Genomic DNA, 22,282 nt, shown 5'->3' on the forward strand with positions numbered 1-22,282 from the left:
GGACACGCATGGGTGGCCGTGTAAGAGGTTAAAAAAATTCAATTTTTTTTTTATTTGATTTTTTCCACGGGCAACGCCGGGCCATTCAGCTTATAATTGAAAATTGTTTACCCTGAAAAAAAGGCAATTTAAACTTACATTATTGCTGGTCCTGTCTTTTTTTTTTTCTCAATCACTCTCACAAATGTAATTTTTTCTTCATTATGCTGGAAAGGTATTAATCGCTGAATTTCAGCTTCTGAATTAATTACTGAGGTTGACACTGGGGAAAATCTAAGAAGAATTGGAAATAATGTATTTAAAGGAGTAGCTTGGACGTTTTAGAAATCTCAATTTTTATCTTAGATATGCTACAATATTCTAGTCTTGCTCCTACATTTTGTGAAAATGTTTTAAAAGTTTTCAGTTTTTTAAAGAATTTTTCTTGCTAGGATAAAAGTTTGCATTATGTAAACAATTCTTTTTAATTACATGTGCCCCCGAGGCATTGTTAAAATATCATTCTTAACTTTGCAAATTTTTTAGATTTTGGATATTTTGTTGGACGGAAAGATGGAAGTACAACAGTACACTGCACAAACTCCTGCTCAACCATAAATCTTTCAGGTAAAATATTTGTACTTTGTATACTTAATACTTATTCAGGGGCGAACCCTGTGTACCCTCTAGGCCCTCCTGGCCCGTAGGCCTAATATATTAAACTTACTTACATATGTTCTTTTCTTATAAATAGACAATGTACTTAGCATTGATTAACCATACAATAGATTGATTAAACATACAACTGATTGATTAACTATATAATTGATTGATTAACCATACAATTGATTGATTAAACATACAACTGATTGATTAACCATACAACTGATTGATTAACTATATAATTGATTGATTAAACATACAACTGATTGATTAGTTATACAACTAATTGATTACCCATATAACTGATTGATTAACAATAACAATGCAGTATGTTTTCATTCAAAAGTTGTTTTATTTAAAGGGATTGTTCACTTTTTACTGTTTGCCTACTAATAATACTCATAATACTTACATTAACTTACATTATTATTTATTTTAAGTATTTTAAAATAAGTGAACACTCTCTTAAAGGTCCTGACTATGATGGGGTGACAGGTTTATCTGCAGATGGTGAATATGTTTACACTGCCTCTAGGTTAGTTATAGTATTGCAGGGGAGTGGGGGGAAGGTCAACACTGGAAAATATGAGCTTTATTTGATTATCAAAATTCTGGGAAATCATTATTTTAAACAATTTTGAAAAATATGATTTCCAACATTGCCAAAATATATGATTATTTTCAAAATTTATTTAAGAGTGAAATTTGTTTAACTATTTTTTTAAGGTTTTATCAAATCCAGGTCCTTCATGAGTGTAAACATAATGTAAACCTATAAATGATGAGAATCAGCTGAAAATGCAAATGTCGTGTGGCTCTAGTTAAAATGCTAATAGTATAATTTCTTTATAAACTTTACCAAGAATTGTTTTCCAGATATTTATTAATGGAGACCAAATGAAGGGGTTGAAAAGCTTAATTCTAAAGTTGTTAATTAATACAAATATTCATTGCGAAACTTCCTGTATTCGCATTATGACGTTTCTCTTTCCACGATAAGGAATTGTCTAGAAAAAATAAATAGTTGAAGAAAAAGATAAAATTCTAGGTTTTAAGAATATTATTTTTATTTAGGGACGGCTGCGTGAGGAAGTACAGTTTAGCAAACATCCAACTGGCCGCTAAAAACTGAAAAGTGTGAATTTACATTTCAAAAACCAGTTTGTGAACTAAAATAAACAAAGCAACAGAAAAATATAACCTTCCATTTCAAACAATAATGAAAGCTTCTAAATTTGATGGAATGCAAAAAGTCCACATCGGACGCACTGTAATGTATTTTATTAATACTGTAATGTATTTTATTAATACTTTTTTGATGAACAAGTCAGCCAAAAAAACAGTAAAGAAACGTGCTCCAAAAATATTAATGCAAATGTAAAATTATAATTATACTTTTTTTCTCATCTACTCTCTCAACACAAAATACAGACAACGTAAAGTTCAGCTTTAATTTTTGTTCCTTTGTAAAAAATTGTTTTCTTAGCTCAGCATGTTTCTGAATTCTGCTGACTCGGTAGTTCAATGTTGTTCAAAGAAACCTCTGCAATATTTTAGAAAACCGGGACCAAAGAAACAAAATGCCTTAAAACTAAACAGTTTTTACTACAACAAAGATGTCCGCAAAAATATTTTTTTTTCTTTAGACCTGTTCGCACCTAAACTGTTCCCAAGGCCCCTAAGTACATAACAAACAATGACACAATTTAAGATTCAGTCACTGTTTCAAGATTAAGAGATAAGGTATTTTATAACCTAAAGTGAAATAGTAAACAAACGTAACTGTTTAGCAACCCCAACACAATTAATTATGAGGCCGAATTTAAAGAATTTGAACCGCGGCTTAAATTTGAGACGCGGCTCAAATATGGTTGGTTCCACTTAAAATCGTATTCAATGTTTCAAGATTTAAGCAGGCGCTCAATTGAAACCGGTTTTTGGGGGATTTAAAACGCGGCTCAAATTTATTAAATTCGGACTCTGTTTAGATATTAATAGATTTTGTTAATCATGATATATTACAGTAGCTTAAAGGGACTGTAAGGATAATTTCAAATGTGACCTTCATTTTAAAGAGTTGCATCACCAATTCACAACGGTACCATTTTAAACCTTTGACTGATCAAGGATTTCAACCATATCCTTATTTATATACCTAAGCCTTTCGCAAGCTCTTACATTTTTAAGAAATATTAATAGTTACCTTCTTCAAGTGGTAGAAAATGAAAATTTTCTTTCGAACACTTTAAATGCGAAAAAATACGATTTTTTCAAGTATAAACGGCCCAGCTGTGTTGAGATCACATTGTACGCAGCGTACACGGGGTTTTTGAATAATTCAGCAGCTACACAGAGCTTTCCGTACTCGATGAAGAGTCACCGGTTTAAGGCTTAAGCAAACTATTGTGAGACGGGGGGCGGGGGGGGGGAAACATGTTTTGTCAACAATAGTATATCTGTCACAATTTCAATTAGGCTTGTATCCACCAGACATTTTTACCACTTCTTTCTCTCCCCCCAATAGCGTCCGGCAAATTACAAAAAAAAAGGTAATTTAAGCCTTGATAAGGTTTAAAAATAATCTTAACTTTTTATGACTGTGCAAACAGAATTTCTCTTAGTTATTATCATTCATTCAGTTAGAAAACTTAATTTTAGATTAAATTCAAACTTAATTCAACATTTTAATTAAGAGACATCAATCTTGCAAATTATTCCATTCTACATTCTACAGAATATAATTTCCTTTTCTGTTATTTAAAAGTATTTAAATGGTCTAAATGGTAATAATCTGTCCTGAACTATACAATAATACAATATACTGATTTTAATAAACAATTCTGATATGACCTATACAATAATACTGGTTTTATGCACAGTTCTGTTATGAACTAAATATACATGTTTTAATTAACAGATCTGATATAAACGATACAATATACTGGTGTTAATTAACAGTTCTGATATGAACTATACAATATACTGGTGTAAATAAACAGTTCTGATATGAGCTATACAATATACTGGTGTAAATAAACAGTTCTGATATGAACTATACAATATACTGGTGTAAATAAACAGTTCTGATATGAGCTATACAATATACTGGTGTAAATAAACAGTTCTGATATGAGCTATGTACAATATACTGGTGTAAATAAACAGTTCTGATATGAGCTATACAATATACAGGTTTGAATAAACAGTTCTCATATGACTATACAATATACTGGTTTTAATTAACAGTTCTGATATTAACTATGCCAAATACTGGTTGTTAATTAACAGTTCTGAAATTTATAAGTTATGATTTGAATCAAAGGTTTATGTGAAAAAAAACGCGAACAAATTCACAATGATATTGAATTTATTTCGTTTCTCATGTATTTTTCCAAAATTATGATTATATTATTTTTTCAGAAAAGAATGGTCGGCCTTTACTACGAATATCTGGGTAGGTTGATAACTTAACGTAGTTTTTATAATTTAAAAATATAACAATTAATAATAAAGGAATTGTGTTTTTGCTACTTATTTAATACTATTTTGAGAATAATAAGAAATATACCCGATTATCCGACCTAAAGGAAAAGCTGACCCTAAATTTGTCCGACCTTAAAATTGTTATATATCTAAAAATTGGTTTGGTTGTTAAGCTGGGAAGATGGAGTCGGACATCCCTTAGGGTAGTTTTCCTCTAGGTCAGTTTTCATAGCATCGAAGAAATAATTTTTGTATTTGAATTGAATAGATTACTAATTTAGTCGGATCCAAAATTGCATTTTTTCTTCCAAAGTTTAAGTTATCCTCTAAAGTTGGTGAAAAATTCAGAATTGAGGTTGCCACGGTTTCCTAACTTTGTGAATATTAGATTAGGCGAGGAAGGAAAATTTCATATTTTCATATTTTCATATTTTCATATTTTCATATTTTCATATTTTCATATTTTCATATTTTCATATTTTCATATTTCATATTTTCATATTTTCATATTTTCATATTTTCATATTTTCATATTTTCATATTTTCATAATTTCATATTTTCATATTTTCATATTTTCATATTTTCATAATTTCATATTTTCATAATTTCATAATTTCATATTTTCATATTTTCATAATTTCATAATTTCATATTTTCATATTTTCATAATTTCATAATTTCATAATTTTCATATTTTCATATTTTTATATTTTCATATGCTAAAAATATATTTTTTATATGCTGAAAATGTATTTTTTTCTTCCCACCCTAGTATAAATGGTACTGAAAATTTGTGGCATGAGTCCGGTCCTATTGTCGTGAGCTATCCATAATTTCGTTTTTTAAAATTTATTTATTTTATTGTGATTTCTCTTTAGAAGTGAGGGCTATTTGAAATTGCAACGACAGTCCCATTAAAATCACATTATCTACAATGTACAATGCAGATTTACTTTAAAAAAATTATCATTTTTTAACTGGGGCAATTACTAGATTCTTTGAAAAAGTATAATTTAACTTCCAAGAAAAGCATTCTGAAAAACTTTAGTTTCTTCAAAATGAGAAAACTAAATTTGTAAGAGAGGAGAGGCTGGGTGGGGTGGGGGGAGGGATCAGCGTGACATAACCCAACCATTTTCCAATCTAGAATAATATTTAGGACCGACCATTCTGTCGGGGTTCGAAACTTACAAATATAGTTGTAAAGATACTAGTCCACTCAGTCAGTATGTAATGCATCCATTCTGGAATCAGGTTAGTTCTTTCAAGAAGTACATTAGGGTTTCTAGCGAACGTAAACTTTTGCGTATTTACAAACTTTCCCGCGAACTTTTCTCATTTTTTATTTCGCGAATATTTCGCATTTTTTCGCGAAACAGATCTCATGGCGAAATTTCGCGAAAAAAAGTTGCGATTTCCCAATTTAGCCGGAAACCCTTATTGGGATCCATAAATCAGTGGAATGGATTTTCAAGATGTAAGTTTACTTTGAGTTGAATTGATTTGATTTGACTTAATAAAATAAGAATGCTCGGCTTAAACCTTTTCCAGCGTTAGATGGGTCCCGCTGTAGCCTTCTTTAATTTTTAATTAAAATAAATTTATATGAGTATTTTCAGCCTGTTTTTATTTAGATAAAATTCTATTATTTAGTTTTGCTTTTATTTTGTACTTCTTTTTCCAAGTCAGAAATTTTAGGCACTTCGCAACCCTCTTTCTTCTCATTCGGGAGCACACCAACAAAAATATTGTCATTTTTTATTGTTATTTTAAAAAATTAGTTTTTAATTCTGAAAGCTTTTTATCTCGGGGCCATGTCCAAAATCAAAATTTCCTTCCCATAAAAATGATTTTAAAAAAACTCACCATGTTTTTTTAATTTAAATGTCAAATGCCAAATATCGTGATATCTTTGGATTTTCAAACATAATGTTATTCATATTATAAGATATTTTTATTAATAACTGTAACTTGTGACTAATGATTGGTATCGTTATGATAGGTATCGTTATGATAGGTATCGTTATGATAGGTATCGTTATGAGGTCCTTTTTCTAAACATTTAAAGCTTTCAGACTTTTTAGAGACTGAATCTGATATGTTTACACTGTTTGAAAATTTTATGCTTAATAATTTTACTTTCAATACATTATGCAAAATTTTACTCTGACCAAAGATATTAACATTAACGATTTTTTGAAACGATTTATAAAAATGTTTTGAGAAATCGTTTAAAAATAGTTTGAGCTAAAATCTTTGTTCAGAGAAAAAAAATGTTTAAGGAAATAATAACAAACTTATCAAGCATAAAATATTGAAACAGGGTTATTATCTTGGAATCTTGTGGAGCACTTAGAAAGCCAAAATGATTAGAAACGGACTTGTATACGATACCTATTCCTACTTGTGACTCAAGTACTTGAATATTGTAGGTTGTGAAGCTATGTCCTGCCTGGGTAGCTCCGAACCTATTGACCCTGGTCGGGTTTATCTGCTGTGTCGGTCACTTTCTTCTACTCACAATATACGATTACGATTTCACCGCCGGCACAGCACCTCCAGATATAAGGAAATCATCAATTCATCTCGTTTAATATATGGATCAGAGGCGTACACAGGAGGGGGCTATGGTGGCTCATCCCCCCTATCAGTAAATTTTATGATTTTCAAGGTTTTTTCAGATCTCAAAGGGTGATTTCCCCCCCCCCCCCTGGGCCAATTCATGTGTATGCCACTGATATGGATTGAGTTTTGTGGCACCTAAGTCGAAATTTCTAGTAATCTTTGAATCTTCTTATTCTATTTGTATTTTAGTATTTTGAAATAATTGATTCATTTTAAAACAGTGGACTTAAAGATGTACCAGGAGGAACAGAAATTCCAGGTTTTAGTTTAATTATTTTTGGTTTAACAATTAAAAACAAGCACGAAGAACCAAACATTATGAAAACTTGATAGACATATCATAGGGATCCATTCTATTTAGAATTCGTAAACGGATGTCATTTAGGATATATATGGATATCAGTAGTTATTCTTCTAAAGGATATATATAGATAATAGTACAGATATTCTACTATTTAGGATATATATGGATATCAGTAGCTATACTTCTATTTGGAATATATATGGATATCATTAGCTATTCTTCTATTTAGGATATATGTGGATATCAGTAGTTATTCTTATATTTAGGATATACATGGAAAACAGTAGTTATTCTTGTATTTAGGATATATATGGTATATCAGTATCTATTCTTCCATTAAGGATATATATGGTATATCAGTATCTATTTTTCTATTAAGGATATATATGGATATCAGTAGCTATACTTGTTTTTAGGATATATTTGGATATAACTAGCTATTCTTGTTTTCAGGATATATATGGATATCAGTAGCTATACTTGTATTTAGAATATATATGGATATCACTAGCTATTCTTGTATTCAGGATATATATGGATATCAGTAGCTATACTTGATATATATGGATATCAGTAGCTATACTTGTATTTAGAATATATATGGATATCACTAGCTATTCTTGTATTCAGGATATATATGGATATCAGTAGCTATACTTGTATTTAGGATATATTTGGATATCACTAGCTATTCTTCTATTAAGGATATTTATGGATATCAGTAGCTATATTTGTATTTAGAATATATTTGGATATCATTAGCTATTCTTGTTTTCAGGATATATATATGGATATCAGTAGCTATACTTGTATTCAGAATATATATGGATATCACTAGCTATTCTTGTATTTAGGATATATATGGATATCAGTAGCTATACTTCTATTTCTTTCTCACACCTTGGACGGAATAGACGGAAAACAGGTTAAATTTTACCTTCTTTATTATTTTTGTTTTGAACTACAATGACATGTAAAAATTATGTTATTTTTTTTCCTGGTTCAATCGTCAATACATTTTCTACCCTTGTAATTTTGTTCTTTATCCTACCGGGTATTATTTTTTTTTAATTTGTCAGCGTAATTTCAAGTGACCCTCCATGGAAAGATGACAATGCCCAATTCAACATGGTTCCCTTAAGAACTTTGTCTGTTCAAGTATGAATTAGATATCAATGTTCATAGTTAATAAAACGATTGTGTTTCTCTATAGAAGTGACTTTCGCATTATATAAAAATTGTCAGAATTAAACACTATTCAATCTAGAAAAACGACAATATTTTCCACATTATTGATTAGATAATGGTTTCCAGGGTATCTTTGTTATGCGGGTATTCCCATCTATGCATGCGAGCTCACTTGAAATTAAACATTCAGTCCCTTTAATATCTTTTTTTCCTCCCAAGGATCGTATCTTTTGATCCTTATTGTGTGCAGTCTAATTAGAAATTTGATCCCTGAGATTTTGAACAATTTTCCTTTCTTTGTTAAATGAACTAAGGAAATAATTTTCTTTAACCCTCTCAATTTCACCATTTCCCTAAAACTTGTGTTGTGGAAAAAATTCCGTTGAAATCATGTTTAATTCTGATTATATCCTCCATTGTTTCCATTGTATCTATAGAGAAACCACAAAAAAATAACATATTATCTAAAGAAGAAAATGGATGTCTTATGCATTATTTATCAGACAAAGCGTTAAAGGGTACTGATTTTTTTTTTTTAATTTAAATTTATTTTTTATTTTTTACAAAATTGTATAAATCATCAGATGATCTGTATTTCTAAAGTCTCAATTCTCTTGTTCTTGTTTGTGTATCCACGAGTTTACGGCTGATTTTGAGAAAAGAAATGAAAGACATGTTTTGTGACATCCCTGTAAAAAGCTGTATAAGGGTACTGATGAGGATCGGACATATCAATCTTTAAATAGAGAGTCCATTTAAAACGTTTAAGCCTTGATTTTTCCTTCAAGAATTTACCATTTATTTTCAAACTTGATGATTTTTATTTTTAAAGTTCGATAAGTTTTAAAATATTGAAAATGTGTTCAGGCTCGTAGAACAGGATCCTCAACACCTCTAGGCGAACTCTTCGATCACGGGTAAATGAACTGCATTTAAATTATACTGATACAGCAACCCTACCCCTCTCCCCCCCTTCCACACTTCTCAATATATATATTATGTAAAGGAGGGAGTGATTCTTTATAAAATTGTTATGAATTTTTTTAGTATGGGTTCTACGTTAGGGTAATTAATAGTTAATAATCAATAGTTGTTATTTTTACTTTGATTAAATAAATATAGATATATTTAGGGAAAGGGTTGTTTAGACAATTAGGCCCCCTCCCCACCCCCCCTGTAGAATTTATATTTAAAAGTTTAACAGTATACTCTCAATAGCAATTATTTATTTACCAAATTCGTAAACTATTTTGGAATTTATATAGTTCTCTTCAGTAAACAATTGTTTTTATTTAAACTAGGCTTTTAGGGCGCTTCGCGCCCATCTTCTTTTTCAGCTTTTAATTGTGGCTTTATCTGTGTACAGTATAAAAAAACTTTAATTGGCGGATTTCATAATGTTTTTTTCGCGCATTTTCAAGATTTTACAAATTAAATAATTTAAGATAAAAATATTTTAGATTACATATTAAAATTCTCATTGGCCATAAACCTTCACTGGGATCGCCTGTGGTCCCACACAAAATTTGGGCCTGATGTTTTGACGTTTATTGGATACAAACAAACAGACAGACACCCAGACAGACTAGCTAAATTTATATATAGACTATATTTTCTTATTTTAATTTTGTTGAGGTTGGACTCCTGGGCAACAATATTTATCACTGGAAGCCTGTACTCTGTATTTGGACGGGATCTAGACCTATACAGTATTACACCCTTCAGGAAACTAGCATTCTTTATTTAGATATATTTTTAAAGATTAAACTTCAATTTTTTAACATTTAAAGGGTTCCCTAGAAAAAGCCTTTGACTAAAGACAAGGAGTTTTACAATGTTCAGAGCCCAATTTTCAAGGCCAGATAATTGAAAAGTGCATTACCGCTAACTTTAAAGTTTAGACTATTAGGGAGGGTTAAAAAAATGTGAAAAGTAAAAAGCGACAGTCCTATATAAAAACAGATACATGTAAAATTCAAGATTGCACCATAAATCTAATGATTTTCTATTGAAGGTCCTCTAAAAGTGACTGACGGATTTTTTATTGTTGTTAAGGTACCGTTGTGAATCAGACATATAGATCTTTTAATGGAGGGTCAGCTAAGCCGAATTTAACACCCCTTTACAACAGTATTGATGATATTTTTCTATATATTTCTGGAAAGGGACTGTTAGATTCATGCACCACACCAACGTAGTCAGGGGTTAAAAATCTTTAATTTAAACCGAAAACAAAGTGAAAATCACAACAAAAAACAGAATTTTCCAAATGATAACACAAGACAGTTGGATAAATAAATTTATTTAATTTAAGTTTTTTTATGTAAACACAAGACGGATGTCACAACCTGACAGGATCCATCTTTCACATAAAAAATCAATGAAATATTCTGGTCATAGGAAACTATTATGTGAATTATCAAAATTTTGAAAATTCAATGCTTTTATCTTCCTCAGATACTAAACGTACACTGATGCATCTATTCTTGTTGACAAATTCCGCTCAGAGAGAACTGGTTTCAATATGTACGCAGAGTATACGCAATTATTAATACGCAATTAACTTTCCTTGCATTGTAACCTAGCCCAAGATTATCAAATTGAGATAAAAATTCTCTCAAAATTAAATAAAAGAATTCCAAAATATGAATAGTTTCTTGTGTGAGTGCATTAAGTTTACCAGAATGTTTTGTTTTCTCTAGAATGTTCTGCATAATGTGGAATGTTTATTTTTGTTTTCTCATTTCTCATTGGGAGAAATATAATACTGGAGTTCTCTACCTACCCTGGGGGTAACTATTTAACATTATTATTTTTACAGTGCTTAGGATCCATTACATTTTGATGTTCTAGTACGTTTAGGGTACCTCGTGCATTTATGCACTTTATTTTCTTATTTTGTGAACTTTATTAAAAGATGGTTATTTTTCGACTTTTTAAAGAAATTTATCTACTTACGCTTTTTTGTTTATTTTAATAATTGTAGATTACATGATTCTTGGTCGTTCATTTTGTTTGACAAAACTTGTTGTTTTTATATAGCAACAAAATTTCGGTTATTTGACTTACTTGATCTTATTCATAAGAGGAATGGTCTCTTAGATTTTCTAATCTAATTTATATTAGATATGATCTCTCTATGCTGATCAGCTTCTTGTTGTATATTGCCTCCGCAATTGGAGGTCAAATGATGTGGAAGGTAGGTGCCTCATTTTATTGTATATTGCCTCTGCTATCGGAGGTCAAATGCTTCTAATGTTAGGAGCATTATTTTATTGTTTATTGCCTCCACTATCGGTGGGCAAATGACGTGGAAGGTAGGAGCTTCATATTATTAACTTTTGCCTCATTTCCTTGTATATTACCTCCGCCATCGGAGGTCAAACGCCGTAGAATCCATGGAGGAGCTTTATTTTATTGTTAATATTGCCTCCGTTATCGGAGGTAAAATTATTGCCTCCAATGATCTAGAAGTTAGGAAACCCCTTTTTCTGATAAATATATTGCCTTTGCTATCAGAAGTCGAATATCGTATAATTTAAAACCTTATTTTCTTACTTTCTTGTTCAATTTAATTTTATAAGATCTTCCCAAACTTGCTTAATTTAATCAATTTGTTTTAACCTTATGAATTACTCTTCCAGACCTTGAAAAACTTTTAATGTTATGGAATACTATTTCGATCTTTTCCATACCGTAAAGGTTGACTATATATTCAATTTTATCCGATGGTTTATTATTTAGATAAAATTTCCTGGAGATATATATCCTGGTCCTATCCTACAGTTTATGGTTTATTTTGGGAACCTTGGGATGACTCTACCAACAGCTCTTTACAATATATGGAAATCATACAAGGAGGTGGGTCTTATTTTGGGCTTGTTTATTTGAATTTTTAAATTTATGCTTAAATATTGTTGGCTAGCATGAAGACCACCAATAGACTGTACCATAAATCCACATACTTCTAGGTTCTATTCTTGAAAATTATCAACTTTTTATAAATCGTTAAAATTAAAAAAAAAAATGAAATGTTCTAAGTTCGTGCTGTTTTTTTTGATAAATAAAAAGCTGAATTGGGTCAAAACGTTTTCATCCCCAAGGATTATTTTTAATTATGCAAGTATTAGGTATCAAAGGAAAACATTGCAAATATAAACATCTGCAGTGCGAGAGAGGGGGTGCAGGGCCGTCATGAGCCCTGCTAAATGACCTCTGAATCCTCCTGATACGCAGAATACCCTCTAAGCCTCTCCCTACGTCTCCTAGCCTCCACCATTCATGTCTCCACGCCCCGCACATATTTGGCTTAATGATACATAACAATTTTGTATTGAAAAGTCAATTTTAAAAGATTCTTTTATTTGTTAAAAACTATTGCAGTTTTATATAAAAATATAGAAATTTTATATTAATTACAGTACAAATCAAACTTTTCACATAAACAAGTTAATTGAATGAAATAATGTTTGAAATTTGTGGATTAAACGATTCATTTAACTACTGTTGATTCTACTTTGAAGAGTTATATTTTGATTTTTAGTTGGTAAAGCCATGAAAGGTAAATGAATAATAAGTTCAGCAAGCGGAGCTCAAAATGCAGGGCGCGGAGACAGAATAGCAGAGGCTACGAGACTTAGAGAGAGGTGAACGGCGATGGTCTTGCGTGGCTTGGATGTCGTTCTGAAGATCAGGAGGCTCCGGAGGTCATTTCGCTGGGCTTATGGCGGCACTGCACCCCCTTCCTCGCATTGCATCTTCAGGAATTCAATTCTATAAACCAATACCATAGTTTTCTACCCAGGAGTAAATATTTTCAACAACAAAAAACAAAAAGTTTTTTTTGCTACATGGGAAAAAAGAAATGCAATTTTGCTGAACTTTGAAAATCGTTCACGGGGGTTCGTTATCAAAAATAAACCCAGGTGATTTTTTCCCGAAAATATATACCCCTGGTATGGCCTGCAGGCCTGCTAGTAGAATACGGACAAGGTTTTCCAATTATTTGAAGTAATTTTTAAATAATGTTTATCCAAGTTGTATTTTTAAATAATGTTTATCCAAGTTGTATTTTTAAATAATGTTTATCCAAGTTGTATTTTTAAGTAATGTTTATCCAAGTTGTATTTTTAAATAATGTTTATCCAAGTTGTATTTTTAAATAATGTTTATCCAAGTTGTATTTTTAAATAATGTTTATCCAAGTTGTATTTTTAAATAATGTTTATCCAAGTTGTATTTTTCTTAGTGACTTTTTATACAGGTTTAATCTTTTTGTCTAATCCTAAAGGATTTCTAAAGGCAGCACCTCATTTTTCTAGATGTTTATTTATTTATTTATTTATACGCAAATCTATCATATAATTCAAAAATGTAAAATATTTTTTGTTTGTTTTTAAATTGGGGAACAGTCCCTTTTTAAGGAAGGGTTACGCCAAATTTGATTATCAATCTCTTCCTAAGATTCACGACTGTTATATATTCAGGGAACAGGAAAAAACCGACCCTTCTTAGAAGCTATGCGTCCTCTGGTGTCCACTAGTCTTGCAATGGGATTCTGCTTCTTCTGGGTTCTCCGCTCTCCAAACTCTATTGTGGAGAAGGACACAAGATGTGTTTTCTACCTCACAGGTCCCACACTACTCATGCTCAGGGGTGTACTCAGGAATTTGTCCAGGGGAGGGGGGGGGCTTCAGCACTCCAAATTTTAACCTTGAGAGAAAATTATACAAAAAGGAAGCAAAAACTATCGTTTTTTTGTCGTTCTCGTTTTTATTTTTTAGGATAAAAATATAGCTAAGTTTTTTACATGGAAACTTTAACAAAAAACAGTTTTTTAAGTTTTATTAAACAAAAAACGATTTACAACACTAGTCTCGATTTAGTTCTAAAAGCTTTTATTTGTGGCTGTTTTTGATTTTTGGATATTGGGTTATTAATGTTAAAAGCAACGTGAAAAATTGTATATTTGTGATTGTGTGTTTGTGAATTTATGTTGCCTAAAACTGAGGCCGAATTTATAGAATTTGAACCGTGTTGCTGAACCGCCAATATCCGGCTCCAATTGAGCACAGCCACCAATCTTGAAACACTTTTAAAAGTTCCTGTCCAACCAACCATGTTTCTACCAAGTCTAGACGCGGTTCAAATTAAAACGCTCGGCGAAATGTAACTTCAATAATAAAAAATACCACGTGCAACGCTGGGCACTTTAGAAAACAAAACATGTTAAAAGAAATTATTGATTTTAATTGTTTTTACTTTTCATAATTTGACTATTTTTTAAACACTTTTCTCTTTTTAGGGACAATTTTTGCAAACATCTGCTGTAAGCTGATTATTGCTCAGATGTCTAGTACTCGCAGTGAGCTTCTGAGGTACTATTTGTTTCTTAAACTAAACTTGTGTTTGATTACCCACAATGGAGGAGACTTCAGAGCGAATTTACGGAATTTAATTAGTCTTTTTCTTACATTCTTGATTCCCTGAAAATAAAAACTTGCTGAATTCTTTATTTATTGTATCATTAAAGGAAAACATTTAAGACAGTAGACCAAGATTTACCTTTAGATTGTTAAATTTAAAGTGTTTCAAGTCGTCATTGAAAAAATTCACAATCGTGAATCTTCGCTCTTATCTTGTTCTTGGAATTTTGAATTTTTTTCTTGGCACATCAGACAAGTTGAAAAATTTATCAGTTCAAGATTTTTTTATTAAATCAAGCGGGGTTAATTTGGTTTTTAAGTCTGATTTTGTATAGTGGCATCCTGGTACCCGTTGGAGTTGGTTGTCTGGTAGGAGGGTTAGCAAACCTCTCGGAGAATCAAGAACTTGCACTTCTTTACTCTTTAACAGGTCAGAGAATTTCAGAGTTACCAGAGAGTAGTGCATCCCAACAAAATCCCAAAATGATTAGTTAAAAAAATCCCCAAAAGAAAAATAAAAGCACTGTCAGAGGAATAGTTTCAGATTTACTAATTTTTGCACTTCATAAATTGCCTTTTAACTTCCCCTTCAAAAACAATCGTCTAAGGATAGAAACTAATGTATCAGTTGATTAATGACACAAGTCTAGTCTGAATCAACATTTCAAGGACTAAGCCAATGTCTGAAGCCACTTCCCCACTGCACACTAACAGTCACCTGGATTAGTCCATCTTGGTACTAGTCCAGTATGAAGTTTTTTTAAATATTTCTCATATTATTATTTAATTGATTAATTAGAGCTGATAAGATAAATCTAGACAAATCAGTTTTCATGGCAGGTGACCTGCCAAGCTTCAATTAAGACTACTGCAGCCTCCTCCCTGTTTCAAGCAGCGCATTTTTACTGGCACGCCCCCCTCTCCCCCCGCCATTCCCACTCCAATATAAGTCCTTCGCACTAGTTCTAATGAGTCAACGCCCCTTCTCAGTTCACCCATTGAAAACTCGGAGATGATAAACCTCCTACCTTGAGCTGATACAGATGGGCACTTTAAAACTATGTGGGCTTCACTTAGTCTAAACTTAACTCCCCTGTCCATGCATCATGGACTTCAAATAGGAGCACACCAATACCTGTCCATGCATCATGGACTTCAAATAGGAGCACACCAATACCTGTCCATGCATCATGGACTTCAAATAGGAGCACACCAATACCTGTCCATGCATCATGGACTTCAAATAGGAGCACACCAATACCTGTCCATGCATCATGGACTTCAAATAGGAGCACACCAATACCTGTCCATGCATCATGGACTTCAAATAGGAGCACACCAATACCTGTCCATGCATCATGGACTTCAAATAGGAGCACACCAATACCTGTCCATGCATCATGGACTTCAAATAGGAGCACACCAATACCTGTATTTGAACCTATTCCCTGATTGGGATGTAGAACTCGAGGTAAAATGTCCCTGTTTAACCGAGAGAACAGCAATGCAATACACTACAGCTATATATTTACCAGTGCTTTCTTAGAGCTGTAGTTGGAAATTACCTATATAAACCTTCCTACATAAACTTAATATAGCATAGCATCTTTTCCACTTTCCTGGCTCAAAACAGAAATGTTTCCCCAAATCTCCAAATGGTTTTAAATCCCCAATTTTATACCAAATTGGCACCTCTTATTATGATCTTATTTTAACATTTTTTCTACTCTGAATTTTAAAATTGCACGTAGAGGATTTTTTGCTTTGCCTGCACTTAATTTTTATATATATACATTAGTTGCTCTGGATCCTATTCCCTTTCTTGCTTAGATTCTCAAGTTTTAACCAATATCTTTGTATGTTACACTCTCCATAAGAAGATTGGTTTCTCTCATTAAGAAAAAGTTGAAATAGTTTAAAGGAAATTGTTGTATGGTGCCAACCCTGTGATAGATTAGAAAACACTTGGGAGAATAAAACTCAAATAAAACGGTTGCTCAAGGGAATATATCTGACTTAGAACAATAAATGTATATTTGATGCCGGAGCCGGAAGTTTAAATTAGAAAATCATAGTTTGCTGATCCGGAGATTTAAGATTAAGCACTAATTTAAAAGCTCTACGTTAGTAATTAAGAAAATAGCTCACATGTTATTAGACTGTGTTTCATCCTTGATTAAGTAAAGTCAGTTCAACGTTGAAGCATGGGTTGTAGAGCATAAAAGTCTGATCTGATTTGATTTGGATGAAAATCTGTTGAGACTGATTGATGAATAATTAAGAAATATTTTACACTAACATAAGATAAATCTGGATTCTCGAGCAAAAAGTATCCAAATTTAAATTCATCTCAGTAAATGGTTTTCGATTTTTTCTATAACCATAAATCATTTTAGTGCTTAGGATCCGGATCCATTGGATCCGCAAGATTTTTGCTTCCTGGATCCGGATCCGGATCCGCATATATATCAACCAAGGGATAAAATATCAACCAAAAACTGCAAAAACAACTTTTTTACTCCTAAAATCCAACTCTGAACTTTAGAAAAAAAAGATTATAAAAATTTCCTCATTTCTGAATGGTTCATCAAGTTACAGAATTAAAATAAGCGAAAAAAATAAAACAAAATATTTGGAAATTATTTTTTGTTAAACAAATTCAGTAAATCTTAAAGAAATGACCGGGATCCGGATCCGGAACCATTTTTTTCCAGTGCGGATCCAGGATCCGGATCCGGATCCAAATTAAATGGATCCTAAGCACTGCATTATACATTATAGAATGCTAGAGGTCGGAGTACAAAATTCTTTATAAGGGACAGGAAGCATATTTTAAGTGACCCTGTATGCAAAGATGGCTATGCCTGATTCACAACAGTACAGTACTTTGATATCAATCTTTTTAACTTTGAAATCAGATTATTTTAAATATGGTTTCTCTGCAATTGTGACTTGCGCATTTCTAGGGCAGGAAAACATTTTTAAACCTAAAAAACAACAATATCTTCCACATTATTGATAAGACAACTTGGTTTCAAGGGCATTACGCCATCTACTATGAAGGGTTCCTTGATTTTACGCTTACAAACCCTTTAGCTTATTTAAATAAATGCATATATTGGCGTACAATCCCTTTATCTGTTCAGTTGTGGTAACTTTGATACATCTACACTACGGAGTGTGCGTGGTGAGAGAGATGTGCGGTCACTTCCGGATCCACGCGTTCAGTATAACCTCGAAACCTGCCGCTACCAAGATCACGGATATTCAAAGGTTACTGGAGAGTGATGAAGACATTGTCTAGTTTTCTTTTTGTAGATTTAGTTAAATCCTGTAATCTTGGTTTCTGTTTTCTTTCAAGCATGTGTATTTGTATGTTTTAAACCTTGCTTTTCTTCTGTTTTGTTCCAAGCTTTTTATCTTTTTGTTCTTGTCAATCTTGTCAACATTGTTCAAAATAACGAAATATTCGATACTTTCTTCTGTTCTGTTCCAAGCTTCTTATCTTTTTGTTCTTGTCAATCTTGTCAACATTGTTCAAAATAACGAAATATTCCATACTTTCTTCGAAAATTAAATTATCACTAACAAATTATGGCAAAAAATGAAGCCTGCATTTATATGTCCAATTCACAACGGTACTTGAACCATTGTCTAAGACGAAACGACGAATATAATCTTGTTTTTCTAGCTGAAAATGTATCATAAACCCGAGGGCGCATCCCGAGGGGGTTTTAATTTCCATTGATTCTAACTTGTCTGAGAGTAAATGACATTTCTTTGTAAAAAATAGCAAAGTATTTTTATTATTTATTATTATTTTCAAAAGGGGCGGGATTAAATAAAAATTGTTGCATACCAAAAAACCAGCATTTTTCAAAGGAATGTATCTGTTTCAATCATGGTTTTTTTTTATGCAGAACAGGCAAAGAACTTAATTTACCTTTTTTACAAGAAAAACTCTTATATCTATCTCATTGTTACTAAGTTTTACAGGGGGTACCATTGTCAAGTTTAACTGGAGAGGGGGAAGGGGGGGAGGAATTTATATAAAGAAAAGAAATGTTTAAAGAATTCCGAAAACGAACTCCTACATTGAAACAGTAAAACTGAATATTTTATTTTTATTATCACCAGTGCAGTTCTACAATTTTAAGATCTTGAAAAAATTCACTTTTCTAATTTGCATTTGAACCAAGTTGTCAGATTATAAATCAAATTTGTATTTACGAATCTTTAAAAGTTTCTGCGTATCATTTTGTCAAATTAAATTGTTTAATGTATAAAATGTTTTAAATCCGGGAAACTAAAAATAAGTGGATTTTCATGCAAAATCTAAATTATTGGGAATCCATCTTTGAACAGCCAAATTTACTCTAAAAAAGTTAACATGTGACCCCCTGGGTTTTCTTTTTATTCCAAATATAACGATGTAGAAATTATTTGACTAAAAACATTGTTAAACATATTATTGAGAGATATCAAGGATTGATAAAGGTTTGTAATCAACACTGGAATCATTTCCTTGAATTAATCTATATTAAGAACGCTTACATGCTTCATTAAATTCTCACAAAGGACAAGCTTTCTACAAACTCAATATTTTTTATCAATTGAGATAATTGCATGCATGTATCTTTATGTACCTATGTCCAGTTTTTTGCTTTTAAAACAATCACAGTACAAAAACATTCAAGTGCCTAAGCGCAATATGATTCTAACTAAAATAATTTATTGTAGAAATGGGCATTGTTCGTTTATAAACATAATTTTTTTGCTTAACATAAAGGGTGCCCCGGACAATAAACGGCTTTTGAGACACGACTTGGAGGTCGTCATACACGATTCTTTAAAATTATTTCAAAAATCTCCTGGTACTGGCATTTACAAAATTTGGTCCTTTGTTTTGATTTTAGTATTTTTGGAAATTTCGTTCAGATTTCAACATAATTATTAAAACCAAAATTGATAAATTCTAAACGAATTCTTCATATCTCCGGTCAATTTAAAGCTCAAAAATGGTAGACCACAATTGGAAATGTTTGGACTAATGGTATTTTTATTACGTTTTAAGAAATTAATTTGCTTCTAAAATTATGTTTAAGACTGAATGCCGCAAATTATTTTAATCGTCAAATACAACCTTCATGTCGCTTTGGAACTGTATGTTTTGTAGGACACTCAGTAGTCTGTATATCCCAAAAAATCTAAGTTATTAATCACACACAATTCAAATAGTATTCTCTATAAATTTTTACTCAGAAGATATTACCCACAAACATTTATTTAAAAGATGCCCATCTTTACAGAGAATATTAACCACATTTATTTAAAAGATGCCCATCTCTACAGAAAATATTAGCCACATTTATTTAAAAGATGTCCATCTCTACAGAAGATATTACCCACAAACATTTATTTAAAAGATGCCCATCTCTACAGAAGATATTAGCCACTTTTATGTAAAAGATGCCCATCTCTACAGAAGATATTAACCACAAATATTTATTTAAAAGATGCCCATCTCTACTGAAGATATTAACCACAAATATTTATTTAATGTAGGCCCATCTCTACTTGTGGAATTATTTAGTTTTGTAGAGAAGGGTTGGGCGAACGTTCCTTACCACCCCCCCCCTTATTCACTATAGTTGCACTTCGGCGAATGTTCTTATTTTGCTTGCTACTAATTAAACTTGTGATAAATTATATTTATCGTCTTTTCGTGTCACTGTGCAGTTTGCACTTTACAGTGGTTTGGGATTTAGTTTCGTTGGGAGAGAGTTGGGTTTTATTTGGGAAGGGGCACAGTGGTTCCAAATGGGGATGTTTCCTTAAAATCAATTTTTATTTTTTGAAATTAACTATTGATTTAATTTTTAAAAAGTTTGTCGTTTATAGGGAAAAAAAATGTTCATTAGTAAAGAAATGGTTCAGAGCATTTGCATGCATCTAATTCCATCGGGGATACAATCTGATGTTCATCATATCTACGATATCTAAACAGTATACAATCTGATGTTCATCATATCCACGATATCTAAACAGTATACAATCTGATGTTCATCATAGGGAATGCATTTAATGAAAGTTGTAGAATTATTTTATCTCCCAACAAAACTGGGTCTGAATATTTAACTCGCCATTAATTGACTTTCTCAGCTTCCAATTCTTTGAAACTAAATTAACGATTAAAAAATAATTTTATCATTTAATTGTTAGTTTTGTTTTACCGTTTTGTTTACAGGCATAAATTTGGTTTCAAATCATTGCTTTTTATCTTAATACACTTAAGAAAGTTCTAATTCATTCTTTTAAATTCTGTGAGAAAAAATATTTGTTAAAGTTTTTTTTTCGTGTTTTTGTCCAAGTATATAAAAATGTTTAAAATGGTCAAAAACATAGAAACTCCATTGAAACCTAATATATCTTTTGACTAGTCCCGTTATATAACCCAGTATATGTATTTATAACAATTTTTTTATTTTTGTAGAATAAATTTTTTTGTTTTCTGACGTTTTCGTTTTTTACCCTTTTCAGAGTAATTTAGTATTTCTTTTTAATTAAGTAGTTTCATTATGCAGATTTTTGCTAATTATTCTCGCAGAAAACTGATGCTAATGCAAATTTTGAATCTTCTCTTAAACCATGATGCGGCATATTTTGTTTATAAATATCATTTCCAGGCTTTGTTTCCATCTTTGTTGGAAAGTTTCTTTAAACTTAAAAGATTTCCGTATTGTTCCTCTTTTTCCCGCCAAACTCTCTTCTTGCGTCTATCCTAAGTTTTAAACCTAGAGGAAACGGACCTACGGCTTTTCCGACCTCAACACTTAATAGGTCTTTTAGTTTATAATAGGCTAAATCATGCGGGTGAAAGTTGAAATAGGTTTTTTAGATCCCCGAAGTGTATAATTTTACCATAAAAACTGCACATTTATTAGGTTGTTAAGTCTTTTGGTCGGTTTCCTCTAGGTCAGTTTCCATAGCATCAACCAGGCTTTACCAGAGCATATTTTACTTCATCATGGGGGCAAAGTCGGAAATAATGTGGTTTTATTTTCAGAAACGGGATCTTGAAACAGGATTAAAATCAGAATCAGAAATACTCTCCATGGTAAAATAAGTAATCTGTGTTCTTCCAAATCAATCTGATGTTCATCATATCTACGATAACTAAACAGTATACAATCTGATGTTCATCATATCTGCGATATCTAAACAGTATACAATCTGATGTTCATCATATCTACGATATCTAAACAGTCTGATGTTCATATCTACGATATCTAAACAGTATACAATCGATGTTTATATCTACGATATCTAAACAGTATACAATCTGATGTTCATCATATCCACGATACCTAAACAGTATACAATCTGATGTTCATCATATCTACGATACAGTATACAATCTAATGTTCATCATATCTACGATATCTAAACAGTATACAATCTGATGTTCATCATATCTACGATATCTAAACTGTATACAATCTGATGTTCATCATATCCACGATATCTAAACTGTATACAATCTGATGTTCATCATATCTACAATATCTAAACAGTAAACAATCTGATGTTCATCATATCTACGATATCTAAACA

General features: G+C 31.5%; 1 protein-coding gene across 7 annotated transcripts; it reads left to right on the forward strand.

The window, feature by feature from the left end:
* The first annotated feature begins 3,930 nt into the window (after positions 1-3,930).
* Positions 3,931-21,844, forward strand: LOC111712615 (ethanolaminephosphotransferase 1). 7 transcript variants are annotated; one of them, XR_002767497.1, is made up of 16 exons: positions 3,965-4,096; positions 5,286-5,380; positions 6,559-6,695; positions 6,973-7,010; positions 7,910-7,980; positions 9,111-9,160; positions 9,879-9,968; positions 10,946-11,035; positions 11,370-11,442; positions 11,988-12,104; positions 13,730-13,874; positions 14,548-14,620; positions 15,004-15,098; positions 17,815-18,433; positions 18,741-19,165; positions 21,074-21,183. XR_002767497.1 is itself a non-coding variant. In XM_023487273.1 (15 exons), exons 1-15 carry the CDS (start codon positions 4,024-4,026, stop codon positions 21,757-21,759), a joined length of 1,299 nt encoding a protein of 432 aa, XP_023343041.1. In that variant the 5' UTR covers positions 3,965-4,023; the 3' UTR covers positions 21,760-21,844. The 7 variants fall into 7 exon arrangements, 3 of the variants coding, with proteins under 3 accessions (XP_023343040.1, XP_023343041.1, XP_023343042.1); XR_002767499.1 differs by lacking the exon at positions 18,741-19,165 and having other exon boundaries at positions 17,815-18,306; XR_002767500.1 differs by lacking the exon at positions 18,741-19,165 and having other exon boundaries at positions 17,815-18,040.
* Positions 21,845-22,282: the final 438 nt, after the last annotated feature.

Source organism: Eurytemora carolleeae, unplaced genomic scaffold (genome assembly GCF_000591075.1).
Source record: "Eurytemora carolleeae unplaced genomic scaffold, Eaff_2.0 scaffold1287, whole genome shotgun sequence".
NCBI classification, from domain to species: Eukaryota; Metazoa; Arthropoda; class Copepoda; order Calanoida; family Temoridae; genus Eurytemora; species Eurytemora carolleeae.

Bases quoted from the DNA above. Each gene is read 5' to 3' on its own strand.
- LOC111712615 (XM_023487272.1), top strand. From the start codon at position 4,024: ATGTATTTTTCCAAAATTATGATTATATTATTTTTTCAGAAAAGAATG. The intron at 6,696-6,972 runs GAAATCATCAAT...ATTTTAAAACAG, and splicing joins ACAGCACCTCCAGATATAAG to TGGACTTAAAGATGTACCAG. The intron at 9,969-10,945 runs GAAACTAGCATT...TGTTTTCTCTAG, and splicing joins TACAGTATTACACCCTTCAG to AATGTTCTGCATAATGTGGA.